The 17,806-nt window shown below is 42.7% G+C and overlaps 1 protein-coding gene across 1 annotated transcript in view; it reads left to right on the plus strand.

Moving 5' to 3' along the window:
• The first annotated feature begins 12,016 nt into the window (after window positions 1-12,016).
• Window positions 12,017-17,806, plus strand: part of LOC135524456 (cadherin-13-like) — a 579,537-nt gene continuing 573,747 nt past the window's right edge. Inside the window, exon 1 of the mRNA XM_064952007.1 lies at window positions 12,017-12,160. Coding sequence (XP_064808079.1) covers window positions 12,116-12,160 — 45 coding nt within the window. The 5' untranslated portion in view covers window positions 12,017-12,115. The remainder of the gene's footprint in view (window positions 12,161-17,806) is intronic.

Raw genomic sequence — 17,806 nt, forward strand, 5'->3', positions numbered from 1 at the left:
GTAGATCCTGGACGGTAGGAAGCTTGCCCCCGGGAATGTACTGGGCCATACACCCTGCCCTCAGTATTGCCTAACGGTCAGATGCCGAGCAGTTGCCATACCAGGCCGTGATGCAACCGGTCAGGATGCATCACCGCTGAGGGGCCCCAGTGTTGAGGATCAGAGTGGCAGATGTGTTGTTGCCTACCATTACCACCTGGGGGCGGCTTGCCAGGAAGTACAGGATCCAGTTGCAGAGGAAGGTGTTTAGTCCCAGGGTCCTTGGCTTAGTGATGAGCTTTGTGGGCACTATGGTGTTGAATGCTGAGCTGTAGTCAATGAACAGCATTCTCACATAGGTGTTCCTTTTGTCCAAGCAGGAAATGGCAATGTGGAGTGCGATTGAGATTGCATCATCTGTAGATCTGTTGGAGTGGGTAACTCCAACAGATCTACAGCCCTGCCACATCTAACAAGCCCTGCAACATCTGACAATCATTAGAGCCGGTGTAGCAGGAGTCAATATTAGTCCTGTATTGAGGCATTGCCTGTTTGATGGTTAATTTGAGGGCGTAGCGGGATTTCTTATTAGTGTCCGGATTTGTGTCCGGCTCCTTGAAAGCAGCAGCTCTAGACTTTAGCTCGGTGCGGACTTTCCCTGTAAACCATTGCTTCTGGTTGGGATATGTACGTTCAGTTGTCAATGCCATTAGATGAATTCTAGCAGAACAGTCCTGTAGCGTAGCATCCGTGTCATCTGACAAATTCTGTATGGAGCGAGTCACTGGTACTTCCTGATTTAGTTTTTGCTTGTCAGCAGGACTCAGGAGGTTATAATTATGGTCAGATTTTCCAAATGGAGGGCGAGGGAGAGCTTTGAATGCGTCTGTCACGCCCTGACCTTAGTTCCTTTGTTATGTATCTATTTTGGTTTGGTTGGGGCGTGAGTTGGGGTGGGCATTCTATGTTGTTTTACTATGTTTTCTTTTCTATGTGTTGGGCCTGTTTCACCTTTCAGGACTGTTTCGATTTTCATTGTTTCACTTTGTTATTTTGTATTTCGTGTTCAGTTATATTAAATTAACATGGACACATGGACACCGATCTTTCCTGTTCCTCAGATGAAGAAGATCATTACTGAACAACCCACCACCAACGGATCAAGCAGCGTGGTAAGGAGGAGCAGAGGGTTCGGGACTCCTGGACTTGGGAGGAGATATTGGACGGTAAGTGACACTGGAGTCAGGCTGGGGAATATCGCCGCCTGAAAGCTGAACTGGAGGCGGCAAAAGCGGAAAGGCGCCGATATGAGGTAAGTCGGCGCAGAGTGGCGGAGTCAGGCGATAGACCTGAGCCAACTCCCCATGCTTACCGGAAGCAGCGTAGTACTGGTTAGGCACTGTGTTATGCGGTGAAGCGCACAGTGTCGCCAATGCGCGCTCATGCCCGGAGCGCTATAGACCTGTTCCCCGCAAGTGCCATGCGAGAGTAGGCTTCCAGCCAGGGCGGAATATGCCAGCCCAGCGTGTTTGGTCACGGGTGCGCTGTTTCAGCTCAGGGTATCCTGCGCCGGCTCTGCGTACCGTGTCTCCAGGGCACTGGGAGGGTGCTGTTCGTCCTATGCCTGAGCTCCGCCCGTGCCGTGCGAAAGTGGGCATTGAGCCTAATGGAGAGGTGCGAGTGGTAAGCACCATATCTCCAGTGCTCCCTCACAGCCCGGTTCGACGTGTGCCTGCACTCTGGAGGGGCCGGACTAAAGTGGTTATTCAGCCTGGAGGAGTGGTGCCAAGGCTGCGCACCCGAGCTCCAGTGCTCCCCCACAGCCTGGTTTTTCCGGTGCCTCCTCTACGCACCAGGCCTCCTGTAGGTCTCCCCAGCCTGGTGGGCCCTGTGGCAGCCCCACGGACCAGGCTGTCTGCGTCTTCTACTTCCAGAGTCTCCCTCCTGTCCAGCGCCGCCAGAGTCTCCCGCCTATTCGTGGCCCGCTGCGAGGGTCCCCAGTCCGGGGTCAGCGGCAAGGGTCGGCGCTCCAGAGGCGCCACCTAAGTGGGCCAAGACTAAGGTGGAGTGGGGTCCACGTCCCGCGCCAGAGCCGCCACCGTCGATAGATGCCCACCCAGACCCCCCCCCTATGGGTTTAGGTTTTGCGGCTGGAGTCCGCACCTTTGGGGGGTGGGTGGGTACTGTCACGCCCTGACCCTAGTTCCTTTTTTATGTCTCTATTTTGGTTTGGTCAGGGCGTGAGTTGGGGTGGGCATTCTGTTGTTTTTATATGTTTTCTTTTCTATGTGTTTGGCCTGGTATGGTTCCCAATCAGAGGCAGCTGTCTATCGTTGTCTCTGTTTGAGAACCATACTGAGGTAGCCTTTTCCCACCTGGTGTTTGTGGGTAGTTGTTTCCTGTTTTGTGTTGTCGCCTTTCAGGACTGTTTTGATTTGTTGTTTCACTTTGTTATTTTGTATTTCGTGTTCAGTAATATTAAATTAACATGGACACTTACCACGCTGCGTTTTGGTCCAATCTTTCCTGTTCCTCAGATGAAGAAGATCGTTACAGCGTCTCTGTGTGTGGAGTAAAGGTGGTCTATAGTTTTTTTTCCTCTGGTTGCACACATGACATGCTGGTAAAACAAATGTAAGTTTGCCTGCATTAGAGGTCCCTACGTAATTGCGTCATGTAGCCTAGTTGAGTTGTCTCCCAACTGAATTTGTATCTTGTGAAAGCCAAATAAAATTTAATGAGAAAAGGCAATTGAGTTTATCATTTTTTTTGTCCCAAAAATCCAGAGAAAATTGGTGAATAGAACAGCTAGAGAACTGTCAGTGCCAGAGGAGAGGAATGTGGGGAAAATTGTTCCTGATGGCGATGCTAATCCCGCCAGTTCAGTATCACCACCCGCACTTCCACTAGCTAGTAGGCCTACTTGCAAGTCAGACTCAGCAGGAGATGGGGAGCTGGGGGGAGGGGGGCAGTGCATCCACCGACAAAGTGCTTGGAGAAAAGTATAACCCCTGGCTTGTCAAGCAGCATTCAAATTTGGCCTATGCATCAGATGTAAAAAAAAAAAAATTGACAACAAAGAGCCCTTCGAAAAATGGTTTTTGATCATACCCGGTTGAAGCAATCCTTGTAGACAAGGCTAAAGAGGACAACAAGGTTAACAGTGATGGCCTTGAGATAGAAAATGTTTTTCAATCTTTCGGTCACAGCTTTGATGGACCTGTACTGACCTCGCCTCCTGGCTGATAGCAGGGTGAACAGGCATTGGCTAAGATGTTTGCTATCCTTGATTATGTTTTTGGCCTTCCTGTGACATCGGGTGCTGTAGGTGTGCTGGAGAGCAGGTAGTTTGCTCTCGATGATGCGTTGGGACAGACCAAACCATCCTCTGGAGAGCCCTGTGGTTGCGGGCGGTGAAAACTGGTCTATACCAGGCGGTGATCCAGCCCGACAGGATGCTCTCAATTGTGCATCTGTGAAAGTTTGTGAGGGTTTTGGGTGCCAAGCCAAATTTCTTCAGTCTCCTGAGGTTGAAGAGGCGCTGTTGCACCTTATTCACCACACTCTCTGTGTGGGTGGACCATTTTAGTTTGTCAGTGATGTGTACACCTTGGAACTTGAAGCTTTCTACCTTCTCCACTACGGTCCCATTGATATGGATAGGAGGGTGCTCCCTCTGCTGTTTCCTGAAGTCCATGATCCTTTGTTTTGTTGACATTGGGTGAGAGATTATTTTCTTGGCACCACACTCCCAGGGCCCTCACCTCCTCCTTGTCTCATCATTGTTGGTAATCAGGCCTGCTACTGTTGTGTCATCTGCAAACTTGATGATTGAGTTGGAGGTGTGCGTGGTCACGTGGTCATGGATGAACAGGGAGTAAAGGAGGGGGTTAAGCACGCATCCTTGTGGGGCCCCAGAGTTGAGGATCAGCGAAGTGGAGGTGTTGTTTCCTACCTGGGGGTGGCCTGTCAGGAAGTCCAGGAACCAGTTGCACAGGGCGGGGTTCAGACCCAGGGCCTTGATCTTAATAATGAGCTTGGTGGGTACTGAGGTGTTGAATGCTGAGCTATAGACAACAAAGAGCATTCTTACGTACATTAGGTGTTCCTCTTATCCAGATGGGATAGAACAGTGTGCAGTGCAATGTCGATTGTGTCGTTTGTGGATCTGTTGGGGGCAGTAAGCAAATTGAAGTGGGTCTAGGGTGTCAGATAAGGTAGAGGTGACATGATCCTTGACTAGTCTCTCAAACCTTCATGATGACAGAAGTGAGTACTAGTCATTTAGTTACATTTGCTTTCTTGGGTACAGGAACAATGGTGGACATCTTGAGGCATGTGGGGACAACAGACTGGGATAGGGAGAGATTGAATATGTTCGTAAAAACACTCCAGCCATCTGGTTTGCACATGCTCTGAGGACGGGGCTAGGGATGCTGTCTGGGCCGCCATCTTTGTGAGGGTTAACACGATTGTCTTACTCACGTCGACCACAAAGAAGGAGAGCCCACAGTCCTTTGTAGCGGGCCGCATTGGTGGCATTATGTTAACCTCAAAGCGAGTGAAGAAGGTGTTTAGCTTGTCCAGAAGCAAGACGTCGGTGTCCTCGATGTGGCTGATTTTCCCTTTGTAGTCCGTGATTGTCTGTAGACCCTGCCACATACTTCTCGTTTCTGAGCCGTTGAATTGCGACTCGACTTTGTCTCTATACTGATGTTTTGCCTGTTTGATTGCCATACGCAGGGAATAACTACACTGTTTGTATTCGTCCATATTCCCAGTCACCTTGCCATAGTTAAATGCGATAGGTCGCGCTTTCAGTTTTGCTGAATGTTGCCATCTATTCACAATTTCTGATTTGGTAGGTTTTTATCGTCACAGTGGGTACAACGTCTCCTATACACTTCCTGATAAACTCAGTCACCATATCAGTACATTTGTCTTTTGTTCTCGGAGCCTACCCGGAACATATCCCAGTCCACTTGATCAAAACAATCTTGAAGCATGGATTCTGATTGGTCAGACCAGCATTGAAGTCCTTAGCACAGGTACTTCCTGTTTGAGTTTATGCCTGTAGGAAGGGAGGAGAAAAATCGAGTCATGATCAGATTTGCCGAAGGGAGGGCCTTGTTGGTATCCCGGAGGTTGGTGTAGCAGTGGTCGAGTGTTTTATTAGCGCCAGTACTACAGTCAATGTGTTGATAAAACTTCAGTAACGTTTTCCTCAAATTTGCATTGATAAAATCCCCAGCTACAATAAATGCGGCCTCAGGATATGTGGTTTCCTGTTTGCATAAAGTCCAGTGAAGTTCTTTGAGGGCCATCGTGATATCCGCTTACGGGGGATTATACACGGCTGTGACTATAACAGGAAAGAATTATCTTGGGAGGTACTGTAATATGGTTGGCCTTTGGTTGTGGGATCAATAAAATAATTTGAGTTCCTGTATGTTATCACAATCACACCATGAGTAATTAATCATGAAACATACTCCGCTGCCCTTCTTCTTCCCAAGGTATATTTTTTCCTGTCTGAGCGATGAACTGAGATCCCAACTGGCTGGAGCGACTCAGAGAGTATATCCCGTGAGAGCAACAGAGAATGAAATAGAGAATGTTACAATCCCTGATGTCTCTCTGGAAGGAAATCTTTGCCCTGAGCTCGTCAACTTTATTATACAGAGACAGAACATTAACGAGTAAAATACTCGGAAGCGATGGGTGGTGTGCTCGACTCCTGAGTCAGACTAAAAGTCCTCTTCGATTGCCTTTTTGGAACAGCCTCTGGGAACAGTTTTGGAACAGTCTCTGGGAATAGTTCAATTGCACTGGGGGATACGAACCAAGGATCCGGTTCGAGAAAGTCGTATTCCTGGTCGTAATGCTGGTAATGCTCATGAGTTACAGTCACTCTGATACCCAAAAGTTCTTCCCGGCTGTATGTAATGACACCAAATATTTCCTGGGCTAATAATGTAAGAAATAACATATAAAACACTAAATTCAGCAAAGTTTCCTAATGGCTCGGACAACAGCAGTTCTATTCGTCGGCGCAATTAAGGTTTATACCACTACGTTGGCACGAGAAGAAAAAAAACAACAGAAAATATATATATATAAAATATATTTATTTATTTCACCTTTTATTTAACCAGGTAGGCAAGTTGAGAACAAGGTCTTATTTACAATTGCGACCTGGCCAAGATAAAGCAAAGCAGTTCGACACATACAACGACACAGAGTTACACATGGTGTAAAACAAACATACAGTCAATAATACAGTAGAAAAATAAGTCTATATACAATGTGAGCAAATTAGGTGAGATAAGGGCGGTAAAGGCAAAAAAAGGCCATGGTGGCAAAGTAAATACAATATAGCAAGTAAAACACTGGTTTATTTGCAGTGGAAGAATGTGCAAAGTAGAGATAAAAAAAATAATGGGGTGCAAAGGAGCAAAATAAATAAATAAAATAAATAAATACAGTAGGGAAAGAGGTGGTTGTTTGGGCTAAATTATAGGTGGGCAATGTACAGGTGCAGTAATCTGTGAGCTGCTCTGGCAGCTGGTGCTTAAAGCTAGTGAGGGAGATAAGTGTTTCCAGTTTCAGAGATTTTTGTAGTTCGTTCCAGTCATTGGCAGCAGAGAACTGGAAGGAGAGGCGGCCAAAGAAAGAATTGGTTTTGGGGGTGACCAAAGAGATATACCTGCTGGAGTGCGTGCCACAGGTGGGGGATGCTATAGTGACCAGCGAGCTGAGATAAGTGTAAATATCTATATATATATAAATATGGTGGTTTAAAATTAGGCTCAGCAATGTTAGTATTTTGAAAGTCATGTGGTGTACACCCAGCATAGTATTAACTTCCTGTTGCCACATAACTATTTTTTTACAATTTTTTTTCTCCCCAATTGGTAGTTACAATCTTGTCCCATCGCTGCAACTCCTGTACAGAGGAAGGTCGAGCCATGCGTATTACAAAACAGGACTCCGCCAAGCCGCACTGCCCTCTTAACCCAGAAGCAAGCCACACCAATGTGTTGGAGGGAACACCGTATAGCTGGTGGCCAAAATCAGCATGCATACTCCCAATACTGGAGAGCAATGGGAGAACGTAAACCAGCCAAACCCTAGTCTAAGGCCCACATAACTAATTTTATGGGTCTGAGAGCATCCTCAGTCACCTAGCAGGGATACTTTACACACAACCCAAATTTTGGATAGGAAAAACATTTGAGTCACTTAAAGAGATAGGTGTGCTGTCGAGAATTGTCCAGAGTTGAGGTAAGTAATGAAGAGAATGCAAGGTGTGATCAACCGACAGAAGTCAGACCATACATTTGCTCCAACAGGCCCAAAACTCAACTCCCTCTTTGGCCACAAAGCTCCGCTGCTGCCAGCACCGGATCAAGAAAGGAGTAGGACGACTTCATTCCCACCTAGTGGTCAGATAGGAGAATAACACCTTGGAGACAGACCAACTCCAATCCACCTTTACACACCATTGAGTCATTCAAATGAGATTTTGCATCCGGTCTAATTCATATGAATGCTTTGATTTCTTATGAAATTCCTCTGAAACGAATTGACACAGTGTTCGCGGACGGCTGATTAAGGAATGAATATATGTTATGTTTCATTAGTGGTGCTCGGGCCTTGAGAGGTGGTCTGTCTGTCTGCATCCAGTGGTGCGCTGCAGTATAATTCAACCAAATCAGGCTCTTCAGTCCGTGTGTCCCCTGTGTGTTCTTGTTTTTGTTCCAGATGATTAAACAAATGAATGCAAATCATTTAGAACATGCATAGATGGTTTGATTCACCTCAGTTTAGTTTGGGTTCAGTACAGAGGGAATCAGTATTCTCATGGGTGGACAGATTTCACTATGCTGAATCAATATCCCTCAATCATTCAAAAAGCTATCCATAACTGTAAATTATTCACATTTATTTATAGACCAGTTTTCACAATGGTCTTCAATTGATGGTTGATGCTATAATTGTGCTACCAATTCAATGTTAAGATAATAAATTAAAGCTCCTGAATTTCCACAATAACTAAAAATCCATACATTATTTCGGTAAAGCTACAACACTCCACGGTGAATTTCACAATGTACTATTGACCCCTGCTTCTCTGAGACACAGTTGATACTGTAAAATTATTACTCTATTTCCTGGTCCAGTCCAGGGTGCACTTGCTCTCTGCCCCAGGGTTTGCTTAAAGTTAATCTAGCCTCTGGTCCTATGGGTCCTAAGGGGGTTACCAGGCAGTCGAGTCTCTAACCTCTCGTCCTAACTTTCCTCTCTCCTCCTTCCCAGCAGCTTGATAGGTCAAACCCAAGAGGATCATAATACATCTCCCATCTTTCTACTGAGGGGAGGAGCCATGGAGTATGCCCTATGCTTCCAAGGGGGCCAAGAGGATTACTGCAAGTAAGATTTATTCTATCCTATCTGCTTTTCAGCACCATGTTTAAAAGTTCTTACTCCTGCAATCCCGTTAACGGGATGATATGACAACAGCCAGTGAAAGTGCAGGGCGCCAAATCCAAAACAACAGAAATATCACAATTAAAATTCATCAAACATACATATATTTTATACCATTTTAAAGGTAATCTTGTTGTTAATCCCACCACAGTGTCCAATTTCAAATATGCTTTACAGCGAAAGCACCACTAATTATTATGTTAGGTCTACACCAAGCAACAGAAAAACACAGCCATTTTTCCAGCCAAAGAGAGGAGTCACAAAAGCACAAATAGAGATAAAATGAATCACTAACATTTGATGATCTTCATCAGATGACACTCATAGGACTTAATGTTACACAATACATGTATGTTTTGTTTGATAAAGTTCAAATTTATTTAAAAAAAAATCAGAGTATACATTGACGCGTTACGTTCACGAGTTCCAAAAACATCCAGTGATTTTGCATAACCACATCGATTCAACAGATATACTCATCATAAATGTTGATGATAATACAAGTTATACACATGGAATTATAGATATACCTCTCCTTAATGCAACCGCTGTGTCAGATTTTTTTTTAATTAATGGAAAAGGAAACCATGCAATAATATGAGTACAGCGCTCAGAAAATTAATCAAATTAGCCGCCATGTTGGAGTCAACAGAAACCAGAAATTACATGATAAATATTCCCTTACTTTTGATGACCTTCATCAGAATGCACTCCCAGGAATCACAGTTCCACAATAAATGCTTGATTTGTTCGATAATGTCCGTTATTTATGTCCAAGTAGCTACTTTTGTTAGCGTTAGGTACACATATCCAAACGCTCGTGCGTTTGGACAAAAACTTCGGACAAAAACGTCAAAAAGTTATATTACAGGTCGAAGAAACAGTTCAAACTAAGTATAGAATCAATAATTAGGATGTTTTTATCATAAATCTTCAATAATTTTCCAACCGGAGAATTCCTTTGTGTCTACAGGAGGAACGCAAGTCGATATCATGTGGAATGCGCTTGACCAGGAAATGGCTCTCTGCCAGTAACCTGACTCATTCAGCTCTTATTCAGTCACACAACACAGTAGAAGCCTCATTCAAGTTTCTAAAGACAGTTGACATCTAGTGGAAGCCCTAAGATGTGCAACTTCATTCATATCCCAATGTGAATTCAATAGGGCCTGAGTTGAAAATCGACCAACCTCAGATTTCTCACTTCCTGTTTGGATTTCTTCTCAGGTTTTTGCCTGCCTTGGGAGTTCTGTTATACTCACAGACACAGTTCAAACAGTTTTAGAAACTTCAGAGTTTCTATCCAATACTAATAATAATATGCTTATATTAGCAACTGAGACTGTACTCTGGGCACCTTTCATCCAAGCTACTCAATACTGCCCCTGCAGCCATAAGAAGTTTTTAAAGCCAAGTTCCGTAAAGTCCTCAACCAAACATGAGCTGCAGTGTTTGGTATGTAGAGACACTCACATTAGTAATAAATTAAGAACACAACAAGGACAATCTTGTCATCAAAACAGAAGACATGTACCTGATTTGCAGTCATTAATTTAGTTTATTAGAATATTAGTTAATTTGACTATTAGAATATTAGTCTTTTATTCAACATTAGAAATCAATGAATAAGTGACTGATGCATGTAGTAGCCTAATGAAGGCGAAATCTGTAAAGCCTGTCAAGTTGATTTAGTAAAGCCCCGAATGGCTTTTCAGTATGCAAAGGTTCCACTTTGATTTGTAGTCTCTCAAGCATGAAATTCAGACTGAAGTCTTCACATTTAACAAAACAATTTCAATTTTCAACATCTAAAATATCAAAGGTATTTTAAGAATGTGTCACCAGAAATGTTGTTCTCTTTGACATTTCACTTCTGATCCACCATTATGTCATATTTCATGAATTATTACCATACTTCCTATTTCACCTCATTTATAGAATTTGATAACCAGAACTTCTGGACCTGAAACAGAGCCATCAGAGCCATGTTGATGTGCCGTTTCCCCTCCTATTCTTTAGATAAGTAAATATGGCGCAATAATTGTGCAACATTGTCTTGGTAAGCAATTCCTCTGACCGTCACAACTATTCTCAGCGTCATGTTTCACATCCGGAGAGAAGAGTAAAGAAATCTGACTGCTTCCTGAGCAGAAGGAATACAGGAAACATATCTTTGTTGGGTGGCATGGCCTTTTTCCTTCCCTACTCACAATGGATATTAGCACAAATCCTTCATCGTCATAATATGCATCCTTGTGAACCTATGTCTCTGTGGGGCTCTGAGATTTTTAACACTTATTTTTTAAATTCTCTCTTGGTTCAAAGTTCATCTCATCTCTCTCTTCAGGAACATCCCCCGGTGTCATCCCTCTCCAGATTGATTTGTCTGCCATTAGAAGTCTGAAGGGTACTTTGCATGAAGATCAACTTCATGACAGCTTTGCCACCTAAGAAGGAGAGATGGGCAGCAGTATAAGACACCTGAGCTTGGGTCCTAAAATGGAAATGTTTTGTATTCACAAGATAACCTTCACTGAGAGGTGTGGGTTTTTTCCTCTCCTCAAACCAAACCCATGGCCTTCATGTTGCACATGTTGCACATAATCTCAACATAGATTTTTGTAAAGCAGGTAATTTAACAAATCAACCATTCAACTCATATTCCATGTTATATAACGTTCTTAGGCACAATTAAAATGGTCAAGTCTTTAAACAAGTCCTCTCGATCTTTCTCTCTCCAATCTATATGACCCATCAAATAGCATTCTTCTTTTCTACCCTAGCCATAAATAACACGTTCTGTGTTCACAACAAGCAATATTTTTCTCAACTAACATGTGTTCGATTTACCAAAGTGAGGTCACAGCAAGCATCAGTTTCTCAGGGGTTCCCGGTCAATCGCGTTTAGAGGCTATATTTTCCACCCAAACGCAACCTTCGATGCAACGGTCACGTCTCTTGTCTTTGGCAAAAAAAACATGCCCCGACGCTCGAGGCACGCAGACTGAGGGAATAAAATGCCACTTCTGAAGGGCTGTCAAACTCCCACATATTTCCAAATGAAGAATAGTGAGATGAGAAAAAGAGAAAGGTGTACGGTTCTGCCAGTGCTTCTTCAAGAATGTAGTCTCGTGAAACATTGCATGTGTCAACACATATTGTGTTCATTTTATTGGGCTATGTGATATAGGCTATGTTCTCTCGCTCTTTCATTTTAAATTACATATCTTGCATTAAGACATACATCTTCTCATCTGATATGCAGACATAGTACCCTTTATTTAAAGATCAATAATTTGTTTGCCTACATCCAACGTTTATTTCTGACTAATTATATAGAATACACTTTTCGAACACATATGAATGTGAGTCAGTCCATGTCATTTGTCTGTATATAATACAATTCGAACCCTATAATTTTTCTGATTCATACAGACGCCGGTGGATATAAAAAATCCCCCTATAAATCTATTGGTTGTGGACTCCGCGCCTCTATCCAATGCTTAGAGGCTGCAGTTCTATTTGGGAAGTTGGCAGCTCGCGGCAAGCTCTTTTACTCTCGCACTGGCAGTTCGACTCTGGAATTATGAGCAGAGCTGGTCAATCCTGTACCTTGTTTTGAATTTATTCCCACAGAATTGAGACCATGGAGATGAGCATCGGTATCCTCATTGCGTTCCTCCTCTCACAGGTAAGCTGGAACATTTTATGTGGCATTGCACAGCGCTCTCCCGCAGCTGTTCATCAATGATTTAAATTATGATCTTTATCAATGATTTAAATTCTGAACTTTAACATGTCACACTTAATGAACGGCAAAGGGGTAATGATTATTTGCATTGCATAGGCTATGGCCTACGATATTATAGATTGAATGAAACCTACAATTAAAGAGAAGCTAAATGAAGCCAATATAGCCTAATAATTTCAGAACAGTACACATACATTGAATTAATAACTGAATACCACGAAATATATGATTAGGAGGCAGTCGATGATGTGTTACATGTTGCATTTGCAGCACCTGGTAGTCTCGGGGTGAGTGTCGAGTTTGACATTAATCTGCAGTGGTCAATCAGTCTTTTTACGGATGCCGTTCACATAGGCGCCCAATGGGCGGAACAGGGGAAAGTGTGGAGCTATGTGCAAATCACGGACGAACTCTTGTCAACAGCCACATCTATATTCCGCTCAGATACCCAGTTGAACGTTTCTTTGGCTCTGTGTTCATGTGGGTGAACGAACAGTGTGAGGGGAGGATTCTCAAGGCAATCAGCGCTAACTGATCTCCCAGAGTCAGCTTCTAACTTCAAAAACAAGGGTGGTGTTGGAAGATAGGAATGTAATTTAGAAGCATTTTATTTCAGATATTTCCCTCCCCGTTTCCCTTTGACACAGCCTCTTATGTAGGCTATACTTTCTTTGATAGCTCGCTGCCGATCTTATCTGGCATTAATTTGGAGTGACTGATAACTTGGAGTGACTGATAACTTGGAGCAGCTGCCTCCCTCAGTCACATTTTACTATTTTTAAAGTGGTAGAGGGCAATATTGCTGAATAGTGACACAGCAAAGTAGTAGGCCAACCGTTGCTCATCATTGGAAAATTAAGTCGCAATTAAAATATGAAGCATAGCCTAGGCTACATCATGTCATCGCGAATCAGTTGATTTTATAGAATAGAAACATGGTGACATTTTACAAAGGTGTGCGTGCACTCAACAGTTGCTGTTAATGGAATGTGTTGGGAAAAACTGTTGAAAGCCGAAATGCGTTGGTTCTACATTTAGCAAGGAGCTTTTAAAAAACAACATTTAATTCCATTGTCCTCCAAGTGTTGTTGAATCTCTTCTCCTTCAATGGTATTGTATTAAACCTGGGTTCCTAGTAAACTAGACTTGTGGGAGAACAACTGCATTGAAGGTGCGCGCCTTCCCACGAATTCCCAGTTGCTGCGCATTCTTATTTCTCTCCATCAAAGGGCGAGGTTCAAGCAGAGGCAGGTGTCGAATTAATGACGGGCTTTTCCTCAGAATTTTACCCATCACGATAGGGAGCTTTACTTTCCATATGTATTGCTGTTGATAGATTACATGGTTATTAGTGTGTGACGAGACAAGATGTTTGTTACACACCTTTTGCTAAGAGTATGACATCATCAGCACTCTAAGGTTAATAACAGTCTCGAAACTGCTGCAAAATGTACACAGTTCTCTTTCCACTGATACTGCAATTTTCTAGCTAAACTGGGAGACACAAACATAAATTGTTAGATTGAAAATAGAGTTAATAGGCCGCTGGCTGCGACATGTAAACTAAGGAGAAAAAGAATAATAATTCTGTGTCTGGTGAGACTGTGTCCGATACTTTTACTGTCAGAGTTGGCCCGCTTCATCAAGGGAATCAGCTCGCCCTCCGACTCTCCTCTGACGCTACAGCAACGCTTACCAAACGCCAGGACAACACAACATCCACGTTTCTTATTTATCTTATAGCTCAGGCAGGGCGCCAAGTTTGCCTCCAGAATAAGCTGATGGTGTATTCCCTCTCACCATAAATCCCTGTATTAGAAATGAAACAGTAAGCAGTCGAGAGCCTCAATGATGATTCAGAATAAGTACAGCACAGCACAACCGGGAGGTGCAGGTGCCCATATTTCTCTATCTTTTTGGCTCTCTTTCTCCCCCATCTCTTTCTCTCTCTCTGACTCTCTCTGAATTCTATTTCTCAATCTCTTTCTATGAAGTGATCTAGGGTAACTGGAGTCTTCTTTTTTGTATTCTATTTCATGCACTTGTCTAAGTATTTCCAAAAGGCTCAGGACAGTGCAGGTGGGTTTGAATAAAAAATGAAAAATAAAGGTAAAGAAAGTGGTACACCTGCGAGTCAGTGAGCACAGCAGGTACATTTGTTGTTCTGGACGTTTATGGAGCTGGTGGTCAACAGAGTGTTAATTAAATGATGTAGATCCCGTTAACGGATCAATATGACAACAGCCAGTGAAAGTGCAGGGCGTCAGATTCAAAACAACAACAGAAATCTCATAATTAAAATTCCTCAAACATAGAACTATTTTACACCATTTTAAAGATAAACTTGTTGTTAATCCCACCACAGTGTCCGATTTCAAAAAGGCTTTACAGCGAAAGCACACCAAACAATTATGTTAGCTCTGCACCTAATCACAGAAAAACACAGCCATTTTTCCAGCCAAAGAGAGGAGTCACAAAAAGCAGAAATAGAGATCACATTAATCACTAACCTTTGATGATCTTTATCAGATGACATTCATAGGACTTCATGTTGCACAATACATGTATGTTTTGTTCAATAAAGTTCATATTGACATCCAAAATCTCAGTTGACATTGGTGTGTTACTTTCAGTAATGTTTTGCTTCCAAAACATCCAGTGATTTTGTAGAGAGCCACATCAATTTACAGAAATATTCATAATAAACATTGATAAAAGATAACTGTTATGCATGGAACTTTAGATCCACTTCTCCTTAATGGAACCGCTGTGTCAGATTTCAAAAAAGATTTACCGAAAAAGCACACCATGCAATAATCTGAGTACAGCGCTCAGACAACAAAACGAGCTATACAAATATCCGGCATGTTGTGAAGTCAACAAAGTCAGAAATAGCATTATAAATATTCACTTACCTTTGATCTTTATCAGAATGCACCCCCAGGAATCCTAGTTCCACAATAAATGTTTGATTTGTTCGATAACGTCCATCATTTATGTCCAAATACCTCCTTATTGTTCGTGCGTTTAGCCCAGTAATCCAAATTCATGAGGCGCGAGCAGAGAGTCCAAAAGTTCCGTTACAGTCCGTAAAAACATGTCAAACGAAGTATAGAATCAATCTTTAAGATGTTTTTATCATAAATCTTCAATAATGTTCCAACCAGAGAATTCCTTTGTCTTCAGAAATGCAATGGAATGCAAGCTAACTCTCACGTGAACGTGCGTGGTCAGCTCATGCCACTCTGGCAGACCTCTGACTCATTCAGCTCCCATTCCCCCCTCCCTCACAGTAGAAGCATCAAACAAGGTTCTAAAGACTGTTGACATCTAGTGGAAGCCTTAGGAAGTGCAATATGACCCCATAGACACTGTATATTCGATAGGCAATGAGTTGAAAAACTACAAAAGTCCTGTTTGGATTTTTTCTCAGGTTTTTGCCTGCCATATGAGTTCTGTTGTACTCACAGACATAATTTTAAGGAAAAAAAAACTTCAGAGTGTTTTCTATCCAAATCTACCAATAATATGCATATATTAGCAACTGGGCCAGAGTAGCAGGCAGTTTACTCTGGGCACCTTATTCATCCAAGCTATTCAATACTGCCCCCAGCCATAAGTTCCCTCTAAGCCGGCTTGAAGTGTGAGTGTGAAGGGGTGTTGGCATGGTCTTTTATGGTCATAGTGTCCAGGTGAATGTTAAAGTGGCCATTCAGGGGGGAATGGGAGAGTACGCTTTACCTTGGTTCCTGATTACAGAGAGACTGGAGGTGTGCCCACCTCAGTGACCCTCTTCTCCCCTGTCTGAAGCTCACTCCACTGATCCAGCAAACAGAAAGGGACACAGCCATGGCTGCATGTCAACTCCATTTATTACTGCAGAAACAGGTGCAGGGATGGGGACTACACACACTTCACTGCCCTTGGCCAGTTCACTCACGCACACACACATACACATACACACACATACACACACACATCTAATATTAAGGGAGTCTCAAGGTTTTGCTCGCCTGAGGTAGAGTATCTCATGATAAGCTGTAGACCGCATTATTTACCAAGAGATTTTTAATCTATATTTTTCATAGCTGTCTATTTACCACCACAAACCAATGTTGGCACTAAGACTGCACTCAACGAGCTGTATACAACCACAAGCAAACAAGAACATGCTTATCATGAGGTAGCGCTCATAGTGGTTGGGGACTTTAATGCGGGGAAACTTAAATTCATTTTACGTTCAGGGGATCTACGTGTTTGAGGGTGGGAGTTGGAAGCAAATGTTACAGTCACCTCTTCACTTTTGACGTTGAGACCGGTATTTTGCAGGTACTATTTGATGAAGCTGCCAGTTGAGGACTTGTGAGGCGTCTGTTTCTCGAACTAGACACTCTAATGTACTTGTCCTCTTGCTCAGTTGTGCACCGGGGCCTCCCACTCCTCTTTCTATTCTGGTTAGTGCCAGTTTGCGCTGTTCTGTGAAGGTAGTAGTACACAGCGTTGTACGAGATCTTCAGTTTTTGGCAATTTATCGCATGGAATAGCCTTCATTTCTCAGAACAAGAATAGACTGACTGGTTTCAGAAGAAAGTCTTTGTTTCTGGCCATTTTGCGCCTATAATTGAACTCACAAATGATGATGCTCCGGATATTCAACTAGTCTAAAGAAGGCCAGTTTTATTGTTTCTTTAATCAGCACAACCATTTTCAGCTGTGCTAACATAATTGCAAAAGGGTTTTCTAATGATCAATTAGCCTTTTAAAATGATTAACTTGGATTAGCTAACACAACATGCCATTGGAACACAGGAGTGATGGTTGCTGATAATGGCCCCCTTTGTAGATATTCCCAAAAAGTCTGCTGTTTCTGGCTACAATAGTCATTTACAACATTAACAATGTCTACAGTGTATTTCTGATCAATTTGACATTATTTTAATGGACAACAAATTCAACTTTTTTTTAAAAACAAGGACATTTCTAAATGACCCCAAACTTTTGAATGGTAGTATACATATTACCACGACTAACCTGTGTCCCCGCTCATTGACTCTGTACCGGTACACCCTGTATCGCCTCGCTGCTGTTATTTTATTGTTGCCCTTAATTATTATTATTATTTACTTCAGTTTATTTTAGTAATTACTTTCTTAACACTTATTTTTCTTAACTGTATTGTTGGTTAAGGGCATGTAAGTAAGAATTTCACTAAGGTCTACTACACCTGTTGTATTCAGCGCATGTGACACATCTATTTTGATTTGATACACACACAAACACACTGCCAAAATTCAAGATACGAACTCCCACATTTAGAAAACAAAGGTAAAAAGGTAGAAAATATCTGTTGTGATCTTATCAAGCTTAGCTAAGCCAACAAGTAAAAACACACCTGTCCCTCACCCACACACAATCCCCAGCCATGCCCTCACTTGACCCTTTAGCTTACCTTTGCATTGGACATTAACGTTTTGGAGAGGTTTTGGATACAGATTAGGCTAGACCACATCCCTCCTAACACTCTGTGTCTGGTGTTTTGAAAAGCTTTGTATTTTAAAGATCCTGAATTTGTGATAATTAGGTCTG

The sequence above is a fragment of the Oncorhynchus masou genome, chromosome 31 (genome assembly GCF_036934945.1).
Source record: "Oncorhynchus masou masou isolate Uvic2021 chromosome 31, UVic_Omas_1.1, whole genome shotgun sequence".
Taxonomy (NCBI): domain Eukaryota; kingdom Metazoa; phylum Chordata; class Actinopteri; order Salmoniformes; family Salmonidae; genus Oncorhynchus; species Oncorhynchus masou.